Below are 24,710 nucleotides of genomic sequence, written 5' to 3'. Positions count from 1 at the left end.
AAAAAAAAAGAGTAACAAGCAAATGATCAGATCTTGGGAGAACAAAGCCAAACATTTACTGATAATTGACAATAAAACTTTATTTTAGAAGAGTAAAAAAATAAAAATAAAAAACAGGTCAAGACCCAGAAGCTGCAAAATCAAAGCTAATGGAACATCAAGGACCCTGTTCTGGGAGCCAGGAGGCTTGAGCTCAGTCTTGAGTGTCCTCCCCTTGACTGCCTGGGTAACTCTGACTGTGGACATGGTGTTCTGTATAAAGCAATGTCACTCCTCAAGTTGGTATCTGAGGCACCCTTAGCAATGCCTGCCTGACTAATCAATCACTTGATGGTCATCCTAAAATAATAGCTCTCAGTGTTGAAATTATCAGGAGTGTTTTCACCTTCACCATAAACTGGCCTCAGCGCTCTATTTTCTAGTTCTGGAGTGTGGAAATCATTGACAAAAGTATTTCTTAAGCAGGAAACATGATAGCCTCGCATATGAAATAATTTATCGTGTCTAATTAGTATTTGTCTTAATGACTCTGAAGTCTTTAAAAAATTATTTATAAACATGAGGAGGTGAGAGAGCATATTTCCAAGACCCAGTTCCCTCCCTCTACTGTGGGTCCTGGGTGAACTTGGTTATGAGGCTTGCCTTAATTAACATCTTGTTGATTCAGCTTTGAAATTATTTTTTATTGTTTTTTGAGCTATATGTTTTTCTCTGCTCCCTTTCCTTCTTCCCTCTCTTGTGATTCCCATGCTCCCAATTTACTCAGGAGATCTTGTCTTTTTCTACTTCCCATGTAGATCAGACAGCTTTGAAATTCTTTTTTTTTTATTTTTTTTCGCTTTCAAATTTAAACTCAAGTTTATTTTGGTTGAACAATGGGGATGAAAAGGTGACTTTTGTTATCTCAGACCCTGCGTTTTGAAATCTCCAGCAGCCCAGACTGTCATTCGTCACCTGTGTTTGAAGCCTCGAGATGCAACGCTGGTGGATTTTCCATGTGGTGACTGGGACAAGTTCCCTTATTAATATTGCCTTTGACCAGCTTACCCCACTCCCTTTAAGTTCTTTTGCATATTCCCTACCAGCCAAGGAGAGTTTGCCAAGTTTTTTTTAAAATTTATTTATTTATTAAAAATCTCTGTCCCTTCCCCGCCACCGCCTCCCATTTCCCTCCCCCTCCCCCAATCAAGTCCCCCTCTCTCATCAGCCTGAAGAGCAGACCACCGGGTTCCCTGCCCTGTGGGAAGTCCAAGGAACCCCCACCTCCATCCATTTCTAGTAAGGTGAGCATCCAAGCTGCCTAGGCTCCCACAAAGCCATTATGTGCAGTAGGATCAGAGACCCATTGCCATTGTTCTTAATGGACACCTGTGAGCCAATGTTTATGAATTCTATTATCCTCATAACGGTATTATCCTTGCCTAACAGTAGCTTCAAGACATACTCGATGAAGCCAAGATTCCTCAATTTTGATCAATTTTTCTTGCCCAAATCCCATACTACCCACTTATTAATCTACCAGAAAAAGATGGCTAGTTTGATCAAGTGAGCTTGAAAAATCAAAGTGAAACCTGAGGGTTTGATTTTCCTTTTGAATCTGATGGGATCCTTTTCTCTTCTCAGAACATTTATCCAATTACCTTAAATTGAAAGGTTGGCAGAAATGATAAACAGAAGAGTTTCTCTAACATGACGACACTCATTGAGTGAACTGGGGATTAAAGGCTCCAGGTGGAGCACCCAATTAGAAGACTACAGCAAGGAAATGAGATGGTTCTGGAACCTGTGGATCAACCACTGAAAACAGATGTGCATTCAGGCCTGGGCAGCAGCACACAAATATACATAGTCCTTATGCCCACCCCCACACTTCCAGAGCCATGGAACTGGGACAACATTTCCCTGACAACATCCTGCGGTCCCCCATCCCTCCCACCACCTTCTCACCATCCCATGGATGCCAGACTTCTGACTGCTGCCTTGCAGAGGTGGAATAAACTCCACGAGACTGACTCAGCAGCTACTTTTTAGGAAGGTTCCTCCACCTCTCCATTCTCACTCACCATTTGGCTTTGAGGCAGAGAAGAAAGCCCACACCCATGGGCATCAGTGAAAATCATGATGGCAGTCAGCAAATTCTCTCTAATTAAAAATTTGACATTTCAAATAACCAGGCTATTCCCTTCTCAGGACTAAAATCTAAAATTTAATACTAAATACTAAAAGTATTTCCATCTGAAACATAACCACAGGTCTGGCTCTGCTCACATTTTTTCAACCCACCCTTTCCTCCCACTTTCCCCACATGAACACACACACGCATACACACACACACACACACACACACATGAGTGCCTTTTATGTAATCAGTTGATAAGATTGATCTCCTCTTTGAATTGCTTTGATTTCAAATCCACCCACTATTTGTGGGAGGTACAGGGAGATGGATGCAATGTGTGCTTTAAAGATTCAGGAAGTACGAGGCCATGGATACAATGTGTGCTTTAAAGATGCAGAAGACACAGGACCATGGATACAATGTGTGCTTTAGAGATGCAGGAGGCACGGGGCCATGGATGCAATGTGTGCCTTAAAGATGCTACTGAGGAGGGCCACATCCGGGATAGGATCTGTGTCTTTTCGGTGCAGTTTTGATTTTGCTAAGAGGGCTATAAAATTCAACACATATTCTCCTATTTCAGAACTAAATTCTTCAATAGTGGAAGAACAGCTGCCAGGGTATTGGTTACCTAACTGAACCATAGCCTTACATGGCTCACAAAGCCTTGTGGATCCCTCAATACTGATGCCCACCCCACGTCTTGATGTCTTCCTCTACGTTTCCGTGCTGTTGCAAGTCTGATCCCCTTTGTGGCCACAAAATTCTCTCTCCCCACTTCTCTGAAAAAAAATTCTCTGAAGGAAGAAAAGACCATTTCTAAAAGATAGCATTTTGTATGTTTCCATTTATACAATATACATAAAAGAATGAAATTACAGATCTGTCAAAGACTGTTGACTTCTGAGCACTAGGGTCTGGAGAACAGATAGTTATAGCTGTACAGGAACGGTACCAGGAGGCCTTGGGACTGGGGAAACACTCCAACTCCTCACTGTGGTGAACCCGCATAGACATCCAAATGAACACATGCCTGACCGGTGAAATCGGAATCAATTCTCTTTTTATAAGACAGTTTTCAAGGTTTGAAACCATGGTATCATTATGTTGTCACTGGAAATGTAATAGGTCATCGAAATTGTCTATAGAGTTAAAAAAAATCCTACACATCTATGATTATTTATAAAAAGTTTAATGGTCAAATGCAGCTAGCTAAGAATAGGAAAATTTGAAGTTTTAAAAGGGATTTAAATCTTATTTCTCAGGTTTGTAATGTTCTTTTTGCAGATAAAACTTTAAAATACTGTAAAGCCTGTCTCCAGGTGTGTACTAACTGCAAAGCACATTTTATGTAATTACACAGCACAAGGTCATATCGCCATGGTTCAAATACATTTTTCTTAATAAAATTAAGGTTATCAATATTTAAATTGTCAAACTAAAACAATAACTTCAGAATAGGAAGAGGGGTTTAATAAACACAAATACGCTGTGTTATATAATCAAAAAAGCTCCAAACCATGTCAAACATTGGCACCTGGAGCATTCTAAAACATTCCCTTAAAACAGAACACCCCCCAAACAAACAGAAAAAAAAGTCAGCAAGTAAATCTGGTTTAACTTCTGACAGATGAGCTCTGGGGGATGAAAGGTGCGTGTACGTAGGAACGTCTACCACCCGGAGATCCATCATCTATGCCTGGAGAGTTCCCACCAAGCTACCAGGCAGTGCTGAACACAGAGTAAAAGCATGGAAAACTAAGAGTAACTTTCGTGATTACCAAACACAAAACAGTCTTAGATACAGACAGCCCCAGAATAAGCATTAGGAACAGTCTTGTTCTTCCGCTAACAGTAACGTTGGAACAGCAGCATGTTCTCGTAGGTTATTTTGTTCATATTAAGCCTTGAAAAGAATATCCGGTTTGATAGAAGATTCTTACACAGTGGTGGTGAGAATCTAATTACACTGCAAAATTTAGAAGACTTGTACAAACACATTAATTGTTGCTAAGCTCCTAGTTTATATAAGCTCTTGACCTATGCTTATTTTTCCTAGGCTTAAGAATTGAGACTTAAGAGTCACGATCATCATAGAAGCGGAAAGGAGCCAACTTATTCCTCAAGGTCATAAACAGGTCCTAAATTGCCAGGGAGCACCAGGGCCTTACAGCAAGGCTGAACCTAAAAGCATGGGACTGCAGAGTGAGTGGGAGATTTGGTCAGTTCATGCCCCAAGATGAAATCACTCAACATAGAATGCAAGCGGAACTCACAGCCCCCAAAGAGACAGGAATAGCACCCTAGTGTGTAGCCCTACAAGAGCGTGTCACAACAGAAAATCCGAATATCTACTTGCTGGTTTCCTTTTAGGGGTGCCTTTTCCCAGCTTGAAGCTAGTTCCTAAGTCTTGTTCGGCTTCTGCATTTAAGTACTCCGTGCACGTGAAGAGTAGGTGTGCAATAAATTATTACTGGCTACCTGAATGCATATTCACTGTACAAAATTTCTGAAGAAAACTATGCTCAACCTTCTTGGATTCCTTCCTTCCCCCGCCCCAGGATTGGTGGCCAGTCCTCAAAGCTCTAACGTGGAAACCATCTTCAAGAGTTAAAATGTCATTCTGATCACAACCAATCACTAATTTAGGGTCCTGGTTCACCAGTGACTGTCCAGACAAGCCAGCTATCTTCCCTTTAACCCAAAATCATTACAATTTCTTCCTAACAACCACCCCATGTACTCACATGAAACGATGAAACAAAAACCACAATTCAGGCAACAAAAATACTCTCACTATTTTGGGGAGATAGTAATTGCCCTACTCCTCCATACCCTGTGAAAGCTTGGCATGCATATGACATTCTCTCATAATCTTTCTCATAAATGTCACTCTGAGTCTGATTCACACACACACAAACCACCTGCCGTAGGTGGAGAGGCACTGCATGGGAAGAGGACCGGAAAAGAGGCATTTTATTTAGTTACCACAGACTCAAGAGGGCTGAAGGACCCAGATGATAGCCAGTGAAGGGCTGTGCTCAGCCGCAAGCAAGGAAAGGCATCCCTAGGAGCGCTGCCCACATTGAGCTTGTGGGGGGGGAGGGGGAGACAGTTACAGTCCAACCTGAGTTCAACTGTGTTCCTAGGAAGACCTTACTGGAGAGCTCCCCACTTCAAAAGCCCGGTAGACAGAACCATGCCATGACAAACACCTGCGACACAACACACAGCTTCCGGTGGCCACACAGTAGGGGCGTGACTTTGTAATTTGTGCCTTACAGGAAACCACTTATTGTTCTGCCAAATGCCGCAGATCACAACTGGGGCCACCTCAACCTGGGGTGCCTTGTTCCTGGACTCTTCTCTGGTGGCATCAGCTTAGCTGTGGGCTCAGCAGCACTTACTGTGCACAAGACTAAGGCTGCATGTGTGCCTCCGCAGCTGTGCTGAAAAAGCCAGAGCGGGAGTGACTGGGGTCATTGTGGGGTCCCATGCCCACTAGAAATGCAAGGGAAAACAGAGGGTTCATGGCACCGACCCTTGAGAGGAAAGGACCACAGTCAGGTGGCTTATATGGTGGCTTGTCCTCACCCTACAGTTGTAGCTAAGAACTTCAATTATGGGGGACTTTCTCCCATCCCCATTCTGGGGTTTTCTTTCTCATTGGCTTGAAAACATCAGAAGAACAAGATTTACTTTTGCCATGGAAGGTTTCCCTTAACTCTGCAGATAAACTTTCACCAGGGGCAACTTTTATAGAGAAGTTAAAAATGCTTACTTCACATAGAAAACACAGTCTTCAATATGCAGTATCTTAATTGTACGGAGTTCACCTTATCCACTAATCTGGTCTCTCGCAAATGAGAGAGAGATAAAAGTAAACAATGAACAGTGTCCCCTGCAAAGGAGAGTAGCCAAGGACTTGGAGGATGTGTCAGGAGCTTCTCTCCTTTGTAGGTTCAGACATTTAGAAGCTAGAAGTGCAGCAGTATTGCAGAACTGACGTCCCGAGGGCTGCGCAAAACACACACAGTGAGGCGGCAGGAAACCCCTCCCAGAATGATGAGCTGTTCCTACTACAGCAAGTTTTCTATCTACGAAAACAGTGAATTCCTTATGCTACAGGAAAGAGAAACACAAGACATCTACGAGCCTTGAAAAACTGACCCTCCGTATTTCACAACGTTCATCTCAGGCAGTGATTTCGGTTTAAATATAGCAGTGCTCACTCTAATGTACCATTGTGTTTCTGCCATGAACCTTCCTTAAAAGCTGTGCTTAGCATGTTCCCTTGGTCTCTCAAAGGTAAGGGTGTAGTGTGGGATGGGAACTGCTCTGATAGGATGAGCACAGAATCTACTGTCTGCGCATCAAGCCGGACACACACTTCTGCTCCTGACAAACTCTCCTAGCAGAAGAGAGTTTCCGGCTCCCGTGTCTTTACTGCATGGAATTCATTTAGGTCCTAAGGTGTTCAATAACACTTAGAATACACAAAATGGGCCACATCTTAAAATTCGAGCACAGGCTTCCAACCAGCTTGGGTTTTTTTTTTTCACCCCTCCCCCTAAAGTCTAATTTCAAAGCAAACACCTGAGAATTCTAAATTAAGCCAAACAGCACTGAGTTAAGTCACTTCAAAACTGAAGGACCGCCTGACTGCGCCTGCAAAGCCCATGGAAACCCCCCGGCGGAGGACCTCTCCTTCCTACCTATATTTCATGCCAGTCTGCTTTGCGGTGGACTCTTTGAGAGAAATATGATGCTGAGGGGTGAAGGTCCCCAGGCTGCGAGCGATGATAGCGACAGTGCGGAATTTGGCCCTGGCTGCGTTCACCACATTGGGGGCGGTGGAGTTCTGCTTGCTCAGAAGTCGGTCCTCACCATTTCGACTCTTCAAATTGTGCTCTGTGCAGGCTATAGAGACTTGCATTGCTTCCCAGGACCAGCGCAAGGTCCTCTCAGAACCCCACAGCACAGGCGGTCGGCAGAGGGTGAGCAGTTGGGGGACTTCTGCTGTCTTTTAATCCCTCTTGCCCCCCTTCCTGGATGCCTTCAGAGGAGTCCCCGCAGCTGACTTCAGAGCCCACAGAGTCTCAGGAGAGGCTGAGGTTCAGGACAGAGTCCCGGGGACCCAAAGAAGTAAACAGCCAAGCTGGAAGTTGTCTCGGCAGCTGGAGCGCGGATCAGCCTCCCCAATCTTCCCAGGCTGTGAGCTCGGCTGATTAAACAGCCAGATCCATGTGGTCAGGAGGCTGGTGCAGAAGCCTAGAGCTGAGCATTCATGGTGACTGCACACAACCCTGCCTGGAGCCAGTCCGAGGTGCCTGGATGCGGAGGGCTGGCTTCTGGGCGCTGGCTCAAAGCAACGCAGGCATACCGCAAGATGAGCCGCCAGCACCCTCTGGATCATAGGCAGGAGGCTCAACTGGAGAGGAGCATCCCAAGAAGCAGCTAACAGCGAACCGGGCTCCGCGGACCAGTGGTCTCCATCCACTCTGCCAGTCAGCTGCCTCCTTCCGGATTTTGAAGGATGCGGAGGTGGAGGCGTCTCAAGACCCCTCCCCACTCATCCTCAGGGGAAAGCTGGGGCTCCTGAGCCTGCACTTACTCGGGTTGGCGACGGCATGGAGGAGCTGGAAGGTCCCTTTAAGAAGCGCCTTGCCGTTGTGTGCAATGGGAAGGAAAGATCACTGTGACCACTCCTTACCAGAACAGGACTGGGAGGGCTGCTCCTTCAGGGGGCTCTGCCTAGATGCCACCAAATCTTGCTGCAGCACAAGAGTAGGAACTGGAGAAAGCTGAGCTGAGCGGGGTGCTCCTCAGAGTGGCACGCCAGTGATTAACACGTGAATACTGCCTGGCTTGCTGGATTACAGCTTGGAATTCTGCTCATAGCCTTGTAAGGGCTCACATCTCCTCTGCATGCTATTTCTTATGCAGATAAGTTCAAAGTTTCCTGAAAAGCCACGGGGCAGTCTATGTGGAGTCAGGTCTGCTAACTTACTGCAAATCTATGTAGAAAACCAGAGTAGGGACTTCTGGGATGCCACAGGGAGCGATGAGTTCTCCACACTGGAGGGGCTGACTGGCGGTGGGTGCAATGGGGGAGAAGCAGATCAATATCACTGCCCAGGTCCGGAGGGTAAAGGGAGCCATAGATACTGCTCTGGCCACAGGGATGGGCAGCAAGAAGCCCTGTGAGCTGAGCCTAAATGAATCTTATCTGTCTGTTCCATCCAAGAAATGTGCTCAGACCAAAGTATCAGTTGATTGATAATTTATCTCTCCATTTGAAGTATGTGAGAATGTTTTTTTTTTCTCCAAAAGCATTTTTTTTTTTTTCTGAATGTGAGTCCTAACAGACCTCACTGCCAAGCAAGGAGAAACAGCAAACACTATTTGGGAGGAGCATCTCTGGATTTGCGACAGAGATCAATACAGAAGGGAAAGTAGGAAGCCCTGTCTCCTTCGTGGAGGAACAGGCAATTGGGTGGAAAGGACAAAACACTGTGTCTTCAGAGACTATGTTGGAAGTCTCCTTCTACATGTCCCCAAGTCTGATAGCCAAGCTGAGCCCACCAGAGTGAAGCGGGGACAGATTTCTGGAGCCTGGAGAACATTATATTGATCCATTGCCCCCTCCTCAATGGAGTCCCTACTGGTATTTGATTCTGCTGCTGGGACACAAATATGTCAATGTCTGGGGGTTCCAGAGGCACATGGGAGACTCAGGAAGCCTTCCTAGAGGAATGACAGTCCCATGGGGCAATGGGTCTGATTTGATTGGCAGGAGTGGGGGGAAGCAGTCACCCCTGGACTGGCATGTTCAGGGATGATACACACTCTGTCTGTGTTGACTAAAATATAAATAAAACAGTTGGTCTGAACACATCTATCCAATTGAATGAAATTTTCATGGAGATTCTAGGCTTGCATTGAGATCCATTCAAGAAATCAGTCTCAAGATCTTTGAACCTGAGGATGAGATTAAAACCACATTATGGAGTTGCATCCTTGACCCTCCATGTGTTTTTTTCCCCCTTTTGCTCTTTTCTTTGGAAAACAAATGTGTTGATGAATGGGAAGAAATTTTAGCATGAGTGAGGGTGGAAGGGTTGAAAGGGAACCTCTTCTTTGCACTCCTTTATGCCAGGCAGGAATACTGGGGTGGAGACGCATATATGGATTCTTTGGAATAAACAGTGGGCAGAGGGGAAGCAGATCAGAGAAACCTTTATTTTTGCACACTGAGCCAGCTCATCGGAGATGATCAACGTGAATCAGAAAAGCAGTCAAAAATGAGAAGAGGAAGAAGTGGGAGGAATCAAAAGGAACAGCTTTTAGCACATGGAAAAAAAGAACCACCAACAAAGCAGCTTGGGACCAATTGAGTGAGCTGATAACCACCAGGCTGGAAGGGTCTGGAACCTGGCCTTCAACTCAGCCCCTGGCTGTGAGGGAGGGGGTGTGTGATGTAGGCAGGAGTTCAGCTGAGAATGCTGACAGTTTTACAGCAATGACTGGGAACTTTGAAGCAAAGAGAGGCCTGGCTATATTAATCAATGTGGCACTCAGCCTTGTCGAAGAGCTAGCAGAGGAAGGCCAGAAAGCACAGGCTAGCCCAGAACAGGAAAGAGGTTATCTGAATAAGACATAGAAGGCAGAATATGCATGAGTCACCTCTGGCCCCCACAGGACTGCACTGAGAGCGTGGTCTTCAACAAGCCCTCACTCTATAAATAACTGAGAGGAGCTGAAGAAATAAATAGGAGGGAGAGAGGAATGCAGGGAGATGGGGAGCTGCCATTTTCTGGTAAAGTCCTGACCATTCACTCTGAAGGATAGCCTGTGTACTGAAAAGGTGTCCCACGTTCCCTTCTGCTCCTCTTGTGTGTAGTTCAGTGTCCCAGCCTTTGCGACACACCACATAGAGAATCAAAGACCCGAGGCCAGAGGATGCTCACAGTGTGAGCCTCGTTCTCGCAGTTCACAGTGCCTTTCATCTCTGACACCACGCGGGCATTCTGACAGGCAACCAGCAGCCCCACAGTCTCCCCAGACATCCTCGCTCTTCCCGGCATTAATGGAGCAGTCGGTCTCAGGAGCCTGGAAATTAGATAACAGTTGGCTGGAGAGAGCCTGTTCCTAATAAGTTTGCTAACAGGCCACGCGCTAATGAAGCTGGGAAAATGAGACTTGGGATGTGTGTCCTCTTGCTGCCACCCAACAGGATTTAGAAGAATGCTCACTATGAGCATTTCAGGCTGTAGAGACACATAAGCCTGCATCTAGATACACCTACATAGATGTATACAGATACAGATACAAGTATAGATATAGTTATGGGCTGGGTCTTCTCATCCCAAACTTCATGTGTTGAAACCCTGGCCTCTCCCCAGTGCATCAGAATGTGACTGTATTTGGAGACCATCTTTAATGATGTACCTGAATTATAATGAGGCTGTAAAGGTGACCACTAGCCCAATATGACACATGTCCCTATAATAAGGACTAGGGTCAGACACAAGACACAGAACAGAGGATCATCTCCGAGCTCAGGGCAAAGCCCTCAGAAGAGGCCAAGCTTGCTGTCACTTTGATCTCAGCCTTACATTCTGCAGAACTGAGAGAAAATAAACTTTTTCTGGTGCAGCTACTCAACTTGTGGTACTTGTATATGACAGGCTGAATTAATACAGGCAGAAATATAATTTATATCTGTAATGTTGTCCATAAGAAACTATTGGAACTTACTAAAGTACGAGCTCCTAAGAGTCATTACTAGTCACAACAAATGTCCTTACATATTCTCCACACAGCCCAAGCTGCCATTATTAGTGTTTTATTGGAAGATAGTGAGTTCCAGCTCAGCCTGGGCAACACAGCAAGAGTCTGTCATAAAAACCTAAAGATAGACAACAATCTTCAGATCTGTTCTCTAGGAAGGCTGATGAAATGTGCTCTGAAGCAAGGCTCCAAGTGAAACCCTTTGTTCCTCTTCATAAAGTCAAACAGGGTTCTTTATGTTTGCTGGTGGCTGCTTTTACTAGCGTACACTAATTATAATAATAGTAAGTTTCATCCTATGTGTGTGTGACAGTCTGCTAACAGTCACCTCCAAACACCCTCCTCTCACCCATCTCCGGGTCCCCATCCTTTCCCACGTTCATGCTCAACGGTGTGTCTTGACTGGGTCATTTCCTTTGTGTTTAGCAGTCTCCTTAGCTTACCTATTTTCCTTTGCTTGCTCATGTTCCCTGAGGCACGAGTCAGCACCCTCAGAGACATCCTGAAGCAGCAGAGAGCACCACACCAGTAGACAAAGCACAGTCCGGACCTCTCACTGTAACTTAGGGGTCACCTGCGACTCTCTTTTACTTCCTTCTGTCACCGGAAGCACGGGGGTGGGGCAGGCATCTTTATTTCAAAGACCTCTTGTGATTGTGTTCGATGCCATGGCTACATTTCTAGAGGTTGCCACGGGCTAAATTATCAAACTCTTCAGCTTGGCCACGACTGACTCCTATTGGTTACCTTGCAGCAGAGTTTTGGCATCAGCATCAGCCATATTGGGTCTTGGCTATTTAAGACCAGGCAACAGGATGTGAAGTGTGCATCCAAGAGCTTTGGTCTTTGTGGTCATCTCGGTGTTCCTGGGAACCCTGGAAACTTGACAACAGGGATATATAAGATGCAGTTAAGCCTGGTGCTTAGTCTTTCTCTGCCTCCTTCCTTTTCTGTGCTACTGAACAGGGTACTAGCATTCTTGGAACCTTGGTTTCCTCATGGAGACCCAGTGATATGAGAGTGTGGCTTATCAGAAGGACTTCACATACATCCTCTTATGAATACAGTTTAAAAAGAAACCCTATTGCCATTGTGAGTACTAGAAATAAATTCAATTTAGAAGATCTAAATCTCAATATTTTATGAAAAGTATCTCGTGAATGTTTATTCTTGTCCTACTGCTGTAAAAATTTCCCAATTACCCAGAAAAAAAAATTGGTTTATTCAATTTCTTCCCGGCGAAGTCAGAACCAAATATTTTTCACTGGTTCCACTCAGAACTTATGGTTTCTATTCCACTGGAAAGCACAGCCAGCAGGAGCCAGGAAACATTTGGTCACGCAGCCAGGCAAAATTGGAGTTATCCAACACAGAAAAGAATCTGCTAATATCAGAAGAATTTTAAACATGAATCTGTACAGATGGCAAGCTGCTTCCTGTGCCTCATTTGTGAGCAGTAGAGCTATGTCATTTATCAAGACTATTAAAACCCGGTTAGAGAGTTATTACATCCTCACAATTTTAACCTGCCATTGGAAACCGTCGTGGTCCCATGTGTACAGACACAGCCTTTACAATGGTAAATAAAATTGAGACTGAACATGTGACTTCTAGGTGTCTAACCTTTGACTAGAATAACAGACTTACCAAAGCACCCAGCAGGACATGCAGAGGACAAACCCATTTCACACACCAGACTCTATTCTAGAAACAAAGCGCCATGAACCAAAGGATGGACATACTTTAGTCCTGGGAAGTAAACCCAAGGCTTGAGTGTGAGAGATAAGTGTTCTGTTACTGTGCTATTTCCAAGAGGCAGTTAACACTTAAACTATGTCCATGGCCACTGACCAACCATTTCCTTAATCCAGAATATTCTAAAATAGATGAACCACACATTCTAATATTTTTCATCAATGTTCACACTGGAAACATGGTGCACCAGTAATACACAGAAGCAGTTATAGTGAAATGGCAAATTCACAATGCAGCTGATTTTGTTCTGCAGCTTCATAGTAGGCAATTTCTTGTGCTTTTTGGGGAAACAAATGAAAGAAAACTGACTGCTATTCTGCCTGCTTTTACGAATGTTATTTTACTTTCAAATTGTTCTCCATTGCCATGATTTCTAACATTGCCTTATATTAGCCTCTGACAACTAGAAACATGAGCTGTGGTTTTCGTTAAAAGATCTTCTTGAGAGGTTAACTCACAGAAAAATTGATTTCAAAGATAGAGTTATTATATATAAGCAATCCATGATAAAATCAGCTAAATGGCACATTGCTATTTCATGCACTACAAAGTGATTAATTAATTATGCCATAATGCATATGGTTAACTTTCACAAATTAAAATGTTTTAAGTCATAGACTCCCTCGCTACAAAAATCACCATTTTATAAACTTAAGATGAAAGTATAAAGGAAATAAATTATTTAGAACACAATTCTAAAATGTATTCACATTTAGACTTCAAAGTTCTGATCTAAAGTTCTGAGCTGTGAGTACCCACACTTTTCTCCTATCATATTTATATTTCAGAAGCAATGCTGTTTAAAAGCATGCCCAACTTCTGTATCTCCCCCAGATGCTGACACAAACTCTTAACGTTCATATTTTAATCTATGAGCAACAGTGACCACAGCATCCTAAGAGCTCAGCCAGCAACAAGTCATTTAACAATTTCCAGGAAAAAAAAACTACCACAGAGAATTGATGAAGTATCATTTTTAAGACTGTATTCCATAAACCTTTATCTAACAACAATTTATAACTGATCGACTGCAGAAGGAGAGAGACAGGGGAAGGGGAGGAAAAGATGTTGAGTTGCTTTTATTTTCTAGGCATTTTGGCAAAAGCTTCCACACCCATCCACTTAGTCCAGAGGAAAGAAAAAACAGGCTATTGTTAATCATTTCAAACAGCTGAAAACTAAGTGTTGCTGGGAGGTGGTTTCGTGAGCATTCATAGTTAACATTGGAGGTAGAGGATTTGCCAGCATGTGTTTGGCTCTAGGTTTGATCCCCAGGTAACACTTATATACATAAATAATAAATGTCTTGAGCATATGATGTGTGTTACATATTTTCAAACCTACAGTGAATAGAGTTCCCAAAGAGCCTCCCACAGAAAACCATCTTTACAAGATGAGGCTGAAAAACATTCAACCTCCAAAAAGTTACTGAGACAAAGTCACTTTCTTTCTTTTTTGTTCTTTCTAGAGCAAGAAAGAAAATACACATCTTTCTATCTCATAATAGTAATATATATTTTGCAAAGGGCCTCCTGACCTTTTCTTTTTATTTAATTCATTCTTTGAACCAAAATTCTTATAAACCAAGCAGATGCAAGATTTTATGGGATCATTTTTCATTTAATTCTGCCCCTTTTAGCTGATGGAGCAAGGTTAATGCAGGTGACCCCTTTAGTCTCTCATCACAGTTCAAATGAAAGTCCCTGAGTTCACAGTTGTTTCCTCTCTCCTCAGACCTAGTAGGATTGCTACTACAGAACAAGACAGGAAAAATATTTGTGACCAGACTAGAGAAACAATTAGTTTTCTGTCCTCTTTCCTAACTCATGTGTCTATTACTATATCTGTCTTCCTTCCTTTCCTACTTTCTCTTTCTTTCCTTCCTTCCTTCCCTCTTTCCCTTTCCTTCCTTCCTTCCTTTCTTTCTTCCTTCAATCATTTTCTTTCTTTCTTCCTTCCTTCAATCATTTTCTTTCTTTCTTCCTTCCTTCCTTCAATCATTTCTTTCTTTCTTCCTTCCTTCCTTCCTTTCTTTCTTTCTTTCTTTCTTTCTTCCCACCTAATCTTTCTTTTCCTTCCTTTCATGTATGAACATGCTTTGGATGTCTCAAAAAACCAAAACCAAACAAACAAATAAAAAACAAAACAAAACCCAACAACAAAGAAAATCATGATAGTGAAATTCAGTATAAATACTAAATCCAATGAGGATAAGTCCAAGTTTAAAATCCAATGTAAAGCTCCATAGCTTCTCAATGGGTATTATAACTGTGTCAAAGCTCACTTAGATGTAAAAACTTTAGGTCTGGCTAATTTCACTGTGCAAAGCTTTTTATCTGAGACTTTTTTACAGTAAAGTTTTAATTAAAGTATAAAAGACAGGAAATATGGGAAGACGCATTAGTAGGGATTCAAAGTGGAATAACTATTATTAAAAATGGTATGCAAGTCCCTTAGTGAATCAGAACCTGAAAAACATGTGAGTCATCCAGTCCACTGCTAAATTGATAACCAAAGAATTAAATCAACACTTTAAAGAGCTCCGTGCATGCCCATAGTCACTGCAGCATTATTGGTAAAAGCCAAGGTGTGTCAGCAGCACAAGTTCCCATGACTGGATTAACAAAGAAGCTATGAAACATATGCCTTGGAACATCAAACATGGGTAAAACCAGAGGTCTTTATGCTTGACTAAATAAGCAAGCCGCAGAAAGACGAATACCACCCGATCCCACTTTCGTGTGGAATGTAAAGTAAAATCAGTCAAGCACATAAAGCTGTGACAAGAGTAGACTTTATGTGTCCCTACTACTGATAGGAGGAAGCAGAGGAACTAAAGGAGAAAAAGGCAAAGAAAGGAAGGAAGGAAGGAAGGAAGGAAGGAAGGAAGGAAGGAAGGAAGGAAGGAAGGAAGGAAGAGAGATTGATATGGTAGCTTTGATAATTAGCATAGCCATAACAATGGTATTGTATATCTTGATCAAATCAAGTTATGTACCTTAAACATATAAATTTTCCATTTACCAATTACACTGCACCAAATTGAAGAAAAGGAAGCAAATCACTTACCCAGCACTATGAAACTCATTTCCTGCTTAGTCTGAATCCCCACCCAGATACCCCAACTCATGTTGAATGACCTGACACACCATTTGTTTGTTTATATTTTTTAAAGGAGTCCTCAATTATGTCATCCTATGAAAACAGTTCTACTCTCACTTGTGTTCAACCATATGCATATTTCACAATGCATACATACTACTTTTGTAAACAACATAAAGTAACATTTTAAAGTTCCCTTTCCATCATAGAATTATGCCAAGTTTTTAACAAGAAATTTTAGAATACGTAGATAAATTCTCTTAGATTTACATAAATCTTAGTCACAGAGATGAGATAAAACAGATATAGGAAGAAGGGAGGAATGCCATTTAATCAGTGGACTTAAAAATCATCCTGGTCAATATTTCTATGTTTAGACTTTTCTATTTTCACACACAGGTTTGTGGTTATTATTACTGTTTCTGTTATTGTTGGACACAGCTGAGAATCCTTCAAGGTTTCTTTGTATCAATTACCCCATGCTATCAGCTTTGTTCTTTTCTTTCTGTTTTTCATATATTATCTTTTCTCAAGACAGCTATTTATCATCACCAATTATTCTTTGCTACTCACTTGGCAATCTCTGAGTGCCGATGAGGAAAGGCGGAAGATTCCGCCTCCCTTTATGAGACTCCCTAGCTGGGAATATGTAGGCATGCATGGCCAGCTGCCTAGTGGGCATCAGATCAAACGCCACTGGATATTCTTTAGAGGAAACGGGGAGACCCACATGGGCTGAGGGATTTAGAGAAACCATATTGGTACCAGAAAAGCTCTGGGCAATGACAGAGGCAAGCCCAGAGGAAGAACAGCTTCCATGGGGAGATTGAGAATCTTGTTGGAGAACGTGCACTGTGCTTGGTGTGCAGTGTCTTTGGAAAGAGGACTTCAAGAACACAGAATGCAAAATGAAGTCTATACCCCACGGACAGTAGAGAACAGCCTGGAATAAAGGGAAGAAAACTAGGGCTCTTTCCTCAGAGCAGGCATGTGACACTTTCCTCGGGACAGTCACGTGAATACGGAGAAAAGTTCATCAGAGCCTCAGGTGGGGTTGGGAGTGTAAGCTGTATTTTAGGCAAACAAGGCTGGAAACCATGTGTAGGTAGGTGGCCTGAGGCAGGAAGGCAGTGGGGGCTGACAGGAGCCAGTCAGCCATGAGGTACAATCTGCTGAAGGAATTATGATGGTTTCTCACAAGGAGCAGAATGGAGAAAGGGCTCACTAGGCATGGCAGTCTGATAAGCAGTTGGATAATACATATAGCAAGAGCTTATTTTGTCAGAAACAAAAATTGTTACCAGTAGTTACCCGTGGGTGGTAGGATTATGGGTAACTTTTGCTTCCTTTATTTTGCTCATATATGAATTCCTGCTGGAAGCACATATTACTTTTGTATTATGGAACACAAAAAGTGGTGCCCAGAAAACAAGAAATGATGCTAGGAGTAATAGCAAACCAGTGGGCATACATATCCTTACGGAAGTATGGTGACTTTGTTTGCTTCATAACATGTAGGCTAAACACCACTAGGTAGATTCAGTTTACTTTTTAACCAACAAGCCTCCAGATGTAGATTATCCAGACTACAAACAACTGAACTCAGTTAACCAACATGAAAGTGAGATCGGGTAGTATTTGTCTTTCTGTGTCTTGCTTATTTAAGCAAGCATAAAGCCCTCTGGTCTTATCAATGTTCTTGCAAATAGCAGAATTTTAGACTTGATATTCCTATGGTATGTATTTATAGCTTCTTTATTGCTAATCCATTCATAGGCGCTTACGTTGCTTATGTATCTTGGCTTTTGCCAATAACGCTGCCATGACTATGGGCATGCATAGAGCTCTTCAAATACTGATTTAATTCTTTGGGGTTAAATGATGCTTTCACAAGTGTCACATATCAGTTATCTTGTGTATCATATATTTACATTATGATTCATAACTACCAAAATTACAGTTATGATGTAGCAACAAAATCATGTTATGGTTGGGGGGGGTCACCACAGCCTGAAGAACTGTATCAAAGGTTTGCAACCTTAGGGAGGTTGAGAATCTCTCATGGCTCTAAAAGTTCTTCTAGCATCTGGTGGTGGTCAGCATTCTTTGTCACTACATCACTCCAATCTCCGTGACTGCTTTGCCATGGTGTTTTCCATGTATCATGAACCCTTGTCATTGAAAAGAGCTTGCTTCAGTAAATTCATCTCAAGATCATAATCTTAATTACATCTTCAAAAACTTTTTTTAAAGTAATAAAGCCTAGTTCACAGACTTGAAACATCAAGACATAGTTCTATCTTTTGAGGACCTAATATGTAGCTGTTAGTCTGTAGAAAAGATGGTCAAAGAGGAGAAGAGAAGAGTAAAGAAGGCATGGGAAGAAAGCAAGGAGCTAGACTTTCTCTCTGGGGTAACTGGAGAAAAATGGAAGATACATGCAGGCAGTGAAGGAAAGAGCAGTAGCTGATAAGATGCCCAGGAAATTGGGGTGTTGTCATTGTTTCCCTCCTGTCCTCATCAGAGCACCTATATTTTTCCATGAACGCCTTTCTTATTAATCATTGTTTAGGTCGCCATGTCCATAGGGGCAAATACGGAGTTGTGTTACTAGACACTCTAGTCTAGCCCTAGAGTGACTCAGTTGTGGGCTCAGTGGAACTCAGTTATGGAACAGAAAAAGACACTGCATCATTTGAAAGGCGTCTTCAGAAGACCAACTCAGCAGGGTGATCCCTGTGGTCAAAGCTGGTCAACCTCTAAAGTAAAACCGCAGTTCTGGAAATACTAATGCAAATGATCCAATACAAGGTTTACAGGGAATCACACTATTGTGGCTTAATATTAAAGGACACAAAGTCATGTGAAATGGCATCCATTGTAAGTTTAGTACTCAGACAACAGGCAGCATGACTGAGAATTTTACCCCAATCTCAGATGCACAGTCTCAAAACATCACAAACCCAATGATTTTAATATGTTGCAATTTCTAAATCCATATATGTATAGATGATATGATATAAAAGATGGGAAGGAAGTAACACTGGGACCACAATTCTACATTTTTCATAATGAATTTACTTTCAATTTGAAATAGATTGTGTTAAACTATATTCTAATCATGGAGCAGTCACTAAGAAAATAATTCGCAAATAAAATAATAGCACAAACAATGATAAAAAGAAACAGAGTAACAGGAAAGAACGAGGGATTAAGAAAAAATAACAGCATAATAAGTAAAAATCAAATTGTGTCAATAAGTACATTAAATATAAATAGTCTAAGTGAACAGGCAAAGACTGAGATATGATGTCCATAAGAAACATAATTTGGATTAAAAGGAAAAGTAAATAGAAAACAAAATAATGTGAAAAGCTATCCCATGAAATAGCCATAAAAGAGCTATAATAAGAAATTGCCATACTGATTTCCAAACAACTGCACAAGTTTGCACTCCGAGCAGCAGTGGAGGAGTGTTCCCCTTATCCTCTCCAGAATAAGCTGTCATCAGTGTTTTTGATCTTGGCCATTCTTACAGGTTTAAGATGAAATCCCAGAGTTGTTTTGAATTACATTTCTCTGATGACTAAGATGTTGAGCATTTCCTTAGGTGTCTTTCAGTCATTTGAGATTTGTCTATTGAGAGTTCTCTGTTTAGGTCTGCACCCCATTAATTTTTATTGAACTATTTGTTCTTTTAATGTCAAGTTTTTTTGAGTTATTTGTGTATTTTGGAGATCAGTCCTCTGTCCAATGTGGGGTTGGTTAATCTCTTTTCCCATTTTGTAGGCAGTCATTTTGTCTTATTGATAATGTCCTTTGCTTTACAGAAGTTTCGCAGTTTCAGGAGGTCCCATTTATTAATTCTTTCTCTCAGTGTCTGTGCTACTGGGATTATATATTTAGGAAGGGATCTCCTGTTGACAATGTGTTCAAGTGTACTTTCCACTTTCTCTTCTATTATGTTCAGTGTGGTTGGTTTTATGTTGAGGTCTTTGATCCATTTGGACTTGAGTTTTGTGCAGGGTGATGGATATGGATCTATTTGCATTCTTCTATGTGTTGATATCCAGTTATGTTAGCATCTTTTGTTGAATATGCTTTCTTACATCAAGACTCATCAATACCACTTTTGGGTATACACCCAAAGGAAGCTCATTCATAACACAAGGCATGTGCTCAACCACGTTCATGTCAGCATTATTTGTAATAGCAAGAAACTGGGAACAACCTAGATGCCCCTCAGCCGAAGAATTGATAAAGAAAATGTAAAACATGTACACAATGGAGTACTACTCCACTGTAAAATAATAATAATATAATAATAATAATAGTGACATTTTGAAATTTGCAGGAAAGTGGATGGATCTAGAATAAAACTATATTGTGTGAGGTAACTCATACCCAGAAAGACAAATATAATATATACTCACTCATAAGTGGCTTTTAGACACAAAGCAAAGAAAAACCAGCCTACAATCCACAATCCCAGAGAACCTAGACAACAAAGAGGACCCTAAAAAGAAACATACATTGATCTAAATAGGAAGTAGAAAAAGGCAAGATCTCCTGAGTAAATTGGGAGGGTGGGGATCATGGGAGAGGGTAGAAGGGGAGAGGAGAGGAAGGGAGTGGAGTGGATAAAAATATATAGCACAATAAAAAGAATAAAAAAAGAAAAAAGAGCTATAATGTTTTCATTACTATTGATGAAAATAGACTTCAAGAAATATTAAAGAACATTTTATAAAAACAGAAAATCAATGTACCAGCAAGGCACATTAACTATAAACATATGTGTACTTGAACCATGCATGTTTTAGGTCTTTTAATGAGGCAGAGCATCATGTCTGTAGGACATTGGAGGGTAAAGCCTTATCTTATGGCAGCCAGGAGTGAGAAGAAGGCACAGTAGGAACCAAAGATTTAGCTTGCCTTTTAACCCCCCACATCCTTAACCCTGGTCTTACCTTCTTATAACTTGTGCAGTGTGAACTCAATGGATGAATTCATTGGCAGACTCCCGTGCCAATCACCTGTCAGTCAACTGTGCTAGTAGGTGTTGATCAAGTTTTTAGAGGGTACATTTCTTATATAAACCAGTAGGTACTCTTAAACAAAGTAAAATTCCTTAACCAGGCTGGGGAGATGGTTCCTCGAACAAAGCACTTGATGTGCAAGTTGGATACCCTGAGTTTGGCTCTCCAGAGCCCATAAAAAACCCAGGCACAGTAGTACACACATCTACAATGGCAACACCCTCCTCTGGGGTATGCGAGCTAGAAAGAGGGGGAGCTGCAGTTCACATGAATAATTCAGTCGATGCACAAATCCCATTTAACGAGATCCAGTAGCCAATAATGATAAAACCTCCCAAACAAGATCTAAAAGAGAACTTTCCTAAACTAAAGAGTATGTTAGTTGTGGTTTGATATGGAAAGTGTTCTATAGGCTCACGTATTTGCACTGTTTGGGAAGGATATGAAACATTAGGAACTTTACCAGAGGAAGTTGGTCAAAGGGGGTGGGTCTTGAGAGTTTATAGCCTGGTGTCATTTCCTGTTCACTCCCTGATTTCTGGCGTTAGAAGCAGGGACCAGGCAATTTTTTGGTGGAGAGAACTTCGAGACAGCTTAGCATTTCAAGCATGGTTACAGCCCATTGCTCTTATTCAGAGCTACAGGGCAAGGGAACAACACACAGAGCAAAACAATTTTTTAAATCCAAAGTTTGAAGTGGAAAGATGTGCGAGAAAGGTTAAAGCTGTGTACCGGGATCATGGAGAAGAGGGAACACCCGTGGGAAGAGCAAAGGAGAAACCTCATTGTTTCCCCTGGAACCAGAGAAAAGATGCCCTGAAGGCAAGACCCCACCCACCAAAGTCTCCAACTTGTGAAAGCGAAAACCTTTTTTGAAAGGAGAAAGCCTCAACCGAGAATTCAGCACACAGACAGAATATTGTATACACAGTAAATAAATAAATAAATATTTAAAAAAGAAAGAAAGAAAAAAAAAAGAGAATTCCACGGAAGGGATCCTTTACTTCCCAAAGAAATCACCTTGGAAAGGGACTCAGATTCAGCCACCAAGACATACTGGATTCTGCCACTGTGGTCTAAAGGGACAAGCTCCTTCTTAAGCTAGCAGCAGAAACTGGCAGCAGCAGCATTTGGTACTGGGTCTGCAGGCATGAAAGATTCAACACTGAGGGGTCATGGGGTCTTGTTCTAGGGCTCCAAAAAACCTTGGAGGACAACTAGGGGTGTGGAAGTGTTGGTGTCCCTGCAAGGTGTTCAGTGAAGGCCCCTGCATGAAGTCATGGAGGGAAAGTCTGTGTTGTGATGGAAACTGTTTTAGTTAGGGTCCTCTAGAAGGACAGAACCAACGGGATGAATGTACATACATAAATGCACACATAGACACTATATATAATAAATCCACATAATATAGCAAATCCATAACATATATTAGAATTTGTATGTTAGTCATCTTAAAATGTAGTAGCAGAATCCCACCTGAGATCTGAGAACTCGGTAATTACTTGTTCTGCAGGCTGAATGCCTTCACATAGTAGTTCCACAGCAGACTCTTCCAGGGAGGCAATAACAGCTGGCTATTCACCTATAAGATGCAGTACCCCAGTAATTCCAATCTGGTTCCCGGATCACAAAAGATTCCTGGAGAGCCAGTGGTCCTTAGTCCATCTTGAAAGCTTGGAAACACTGGGTCTGAGGCCAACAAAGGAATCAGCAGCAGCAATGGCAAGTGAACTCACAGACCAGTGGGAAAGCCAGGCAAGGCAACATGAGATGGTCTTCCTTCTGACATAGCCATGTTATCTGGGCTACTATTAGAAGGTGCCACCACAATCAGAGTGGACCTCACCACATCAATCATGGCAGTCAAGACAGCTCCTTAAATGAGTTCTAAGCCATGTCACATTACCCATGAGCTGTAATAGAGACTTAGGGATGTTGGAGGTGTCAGAAACAAGGAGACTCTGTCAAGGTAAGCTGCTGATAAGCAATGGTGCTAATGAAAAAAAAAACCTGTGCATAGCTCCAGTTTAAGAGGGATAGCTGCTATCCAGGCCCTGCTCTTACTGAGCTATTGGCAGTGAACAGTTTCTGAGGCAGAGAGATAATCATTCTATTTTGTAGATGGGGACCCTGGTTGGTTTCCATGCTCTGGTGAATGGCTCACACCCATACACATATGAGCAACTCTAACTGAAATTTATGGGCTATATATATTTTGAAAAAAGACAATAAGTTGGGGGGGTTATGCTTGAGGAGTCATAGGGAGAATTGGAGGAGAAACTGGGATGTAGATATGATTATATTTGAGAAATAAAGAAAACTGAAGGGGAAGCATATGCATATGGGATCCAGGAGTGCAGAGCTGTGGTAAGAATGTAAAATGTCCCTGATCGGCTCCTGTGTTTGAATACTTGCTCTTCAGTTGAAGACACTGTAAGGGAAAGTTATGAAATCTCCAAGAGGTGGAGCTTTCTGCAGGAAGTGGATCATTAGAGGTGGGTCTTGAGATTTTTCACTTCCTGTAGATGCAGTGTGATCAGCCAGCTTCTACTACTTAAACTCCTGCTGCCATGTCTTCCTGCCATGATGGAAGGATTGCTCTGGCCATGAACACAGCTAACCATTTGCACTCTTATACTTCCTGGCAGACATTTGGTAAAGAGAAGACAAATTGATAAAGCATGTGTGAACATCATGTAACTATTATCATTTGGAATAACAGAAAAGGATGCTTTGTGCTTTTCCCTCGAAGACAGGGACAAGGACACTTTTACCATCCTTATTTAATACTGTAGAGGTCTACAACAAGAAAGCTAGAAATTAAGGAAACAGGCTAGAAAGGAAGTAAAAATTCCTTTTATGTAAAACTCCCATGACTATAGGCAGAAAATCCAAAGACGTGCAGTTAAAAAGTTGCTAGAAAAGCTAGGCAGGGTGGCTCAGGTCCATATTCCTACTACCCATGAGGCTGAGGCAGTGGGACCACTATGAACCTGAAACTAGCTGAGTTATATAGAAAGATCTATTACAAAAAAAAAACAAAAATGAAAACTCATGAGAATTATCTGCATGTGCAAGTATTTGCCTATAATCACAGTCTTGGGAAACCCAGGTAGTAGGCATGCATCTGTTTGAGGCCAGTCTAAGTTGCATAATGAGTTTCAGGCCAGCCTAGGTAACACAGCAAAGTCTGTCCTAAACCAAAGCAAAAAACATATTACTAAAATTAATGGACAATTTTAGAAAGTTCCCAGAATATGAAATCAATATACAACATAATTTTTTCCATATACTAACTCGGAGTGACTCAGAAAGAAAATGAAGAAATCTGTTATTTATAACAACATCAAAAAAAGGACAAAATACTTGGATAGAAATTTAACAAATTTAGGTCTTGTATACTAAATGCTAGCATATACATTCTAATAGATGCTATAGATTTATTATATATAAAGTGTGTTCACATATATAGTATGTATTTTATCCCCTTATTCTATCCTCTACAGTAATCAAAGAAATATAAAAGGTGTTTGTGCCCATGGATAAGAAGGAGAGTTGATAGTGTCTTTCAGACATTTTAGATTCTTCTGTTGAGAGTTCTTTGTTTAGGTCTGTACTCCATTTTTTTATTGGATTATTTCTTCTTTTGATGATCAATTTCTTGAGTTCTTTGTATATTTTGGAAATCAGATCTCTGTCTAATGTGGGGTTAGTGAAGATCTTTTCCTATTCTATAGGCTGCCGTTTTGTATTGTTGACTGTGTTCTTTGCTTTACAGAAGCTTTCCAGTTTCAGGAGGTCCCATTTATTAATTGTTTCTCTCAGTGTCTGTGCTACTGGGGTTATATTTAGGAAGTGGTCTCCTGTGTCAATGTGTTCAAGTGTACTTCCTACTTTCTCTT

General features: G+C 41.8%; 1 protein-coding gene across 2 annotated transcripts in view; it reads right to left on the bottom strand.

The window, feature by feature from the left end:
* The window catches only part of Kcnab1 (potassium voltage-gated channel subfamily A member regulatory beta subunit 1), a 352,108-nt gene that overhangs the window by 203,634 nt on the left and 123,764 nt on the right, over nucleotides 1-24,710 (bottom strand). The window contains exon 1 of one of the 2 annotated variants that reach the window (XM_005344065.3): nucleotides 6,835-8,415. The exons of the other annotated variant lie outside the window; for it this stretch is intronic. Within the exon in view, the coding sequence (XP_005344122.1) occupies nucleotides 6,835-7,055 (221 nt within the window). The 5' untranslated portion in view covers nucleotides 7,056-8,415. Of the gene's footprint in view, nucleotides 1-6,834; nucleotides 8,416-24,710 lie in introns of those variants that run through there. 2 annotated transcript variants of the gene reach the window in all.

This window comes from Microtus ochrogaster, chromosome 1 (assembly GCF_000317375.1).
Source record: "Microtus ochrogaster isolate Prairie Vole_2 chromosome 1, MicOch1.0, whole genome shotgun sequence".
Taxonomy (NCBI): Eukaryota; Metazoa; Chordata; class Mammalia; order Rodentia; family Cricetidae; genus Microtus; species Microtus ochrogaster.
The sequence above is the reverse complement of the archived record's forward strand: the minus strand, read 5'-3'. Positions and strand labels throughout refer to the sequence as shown.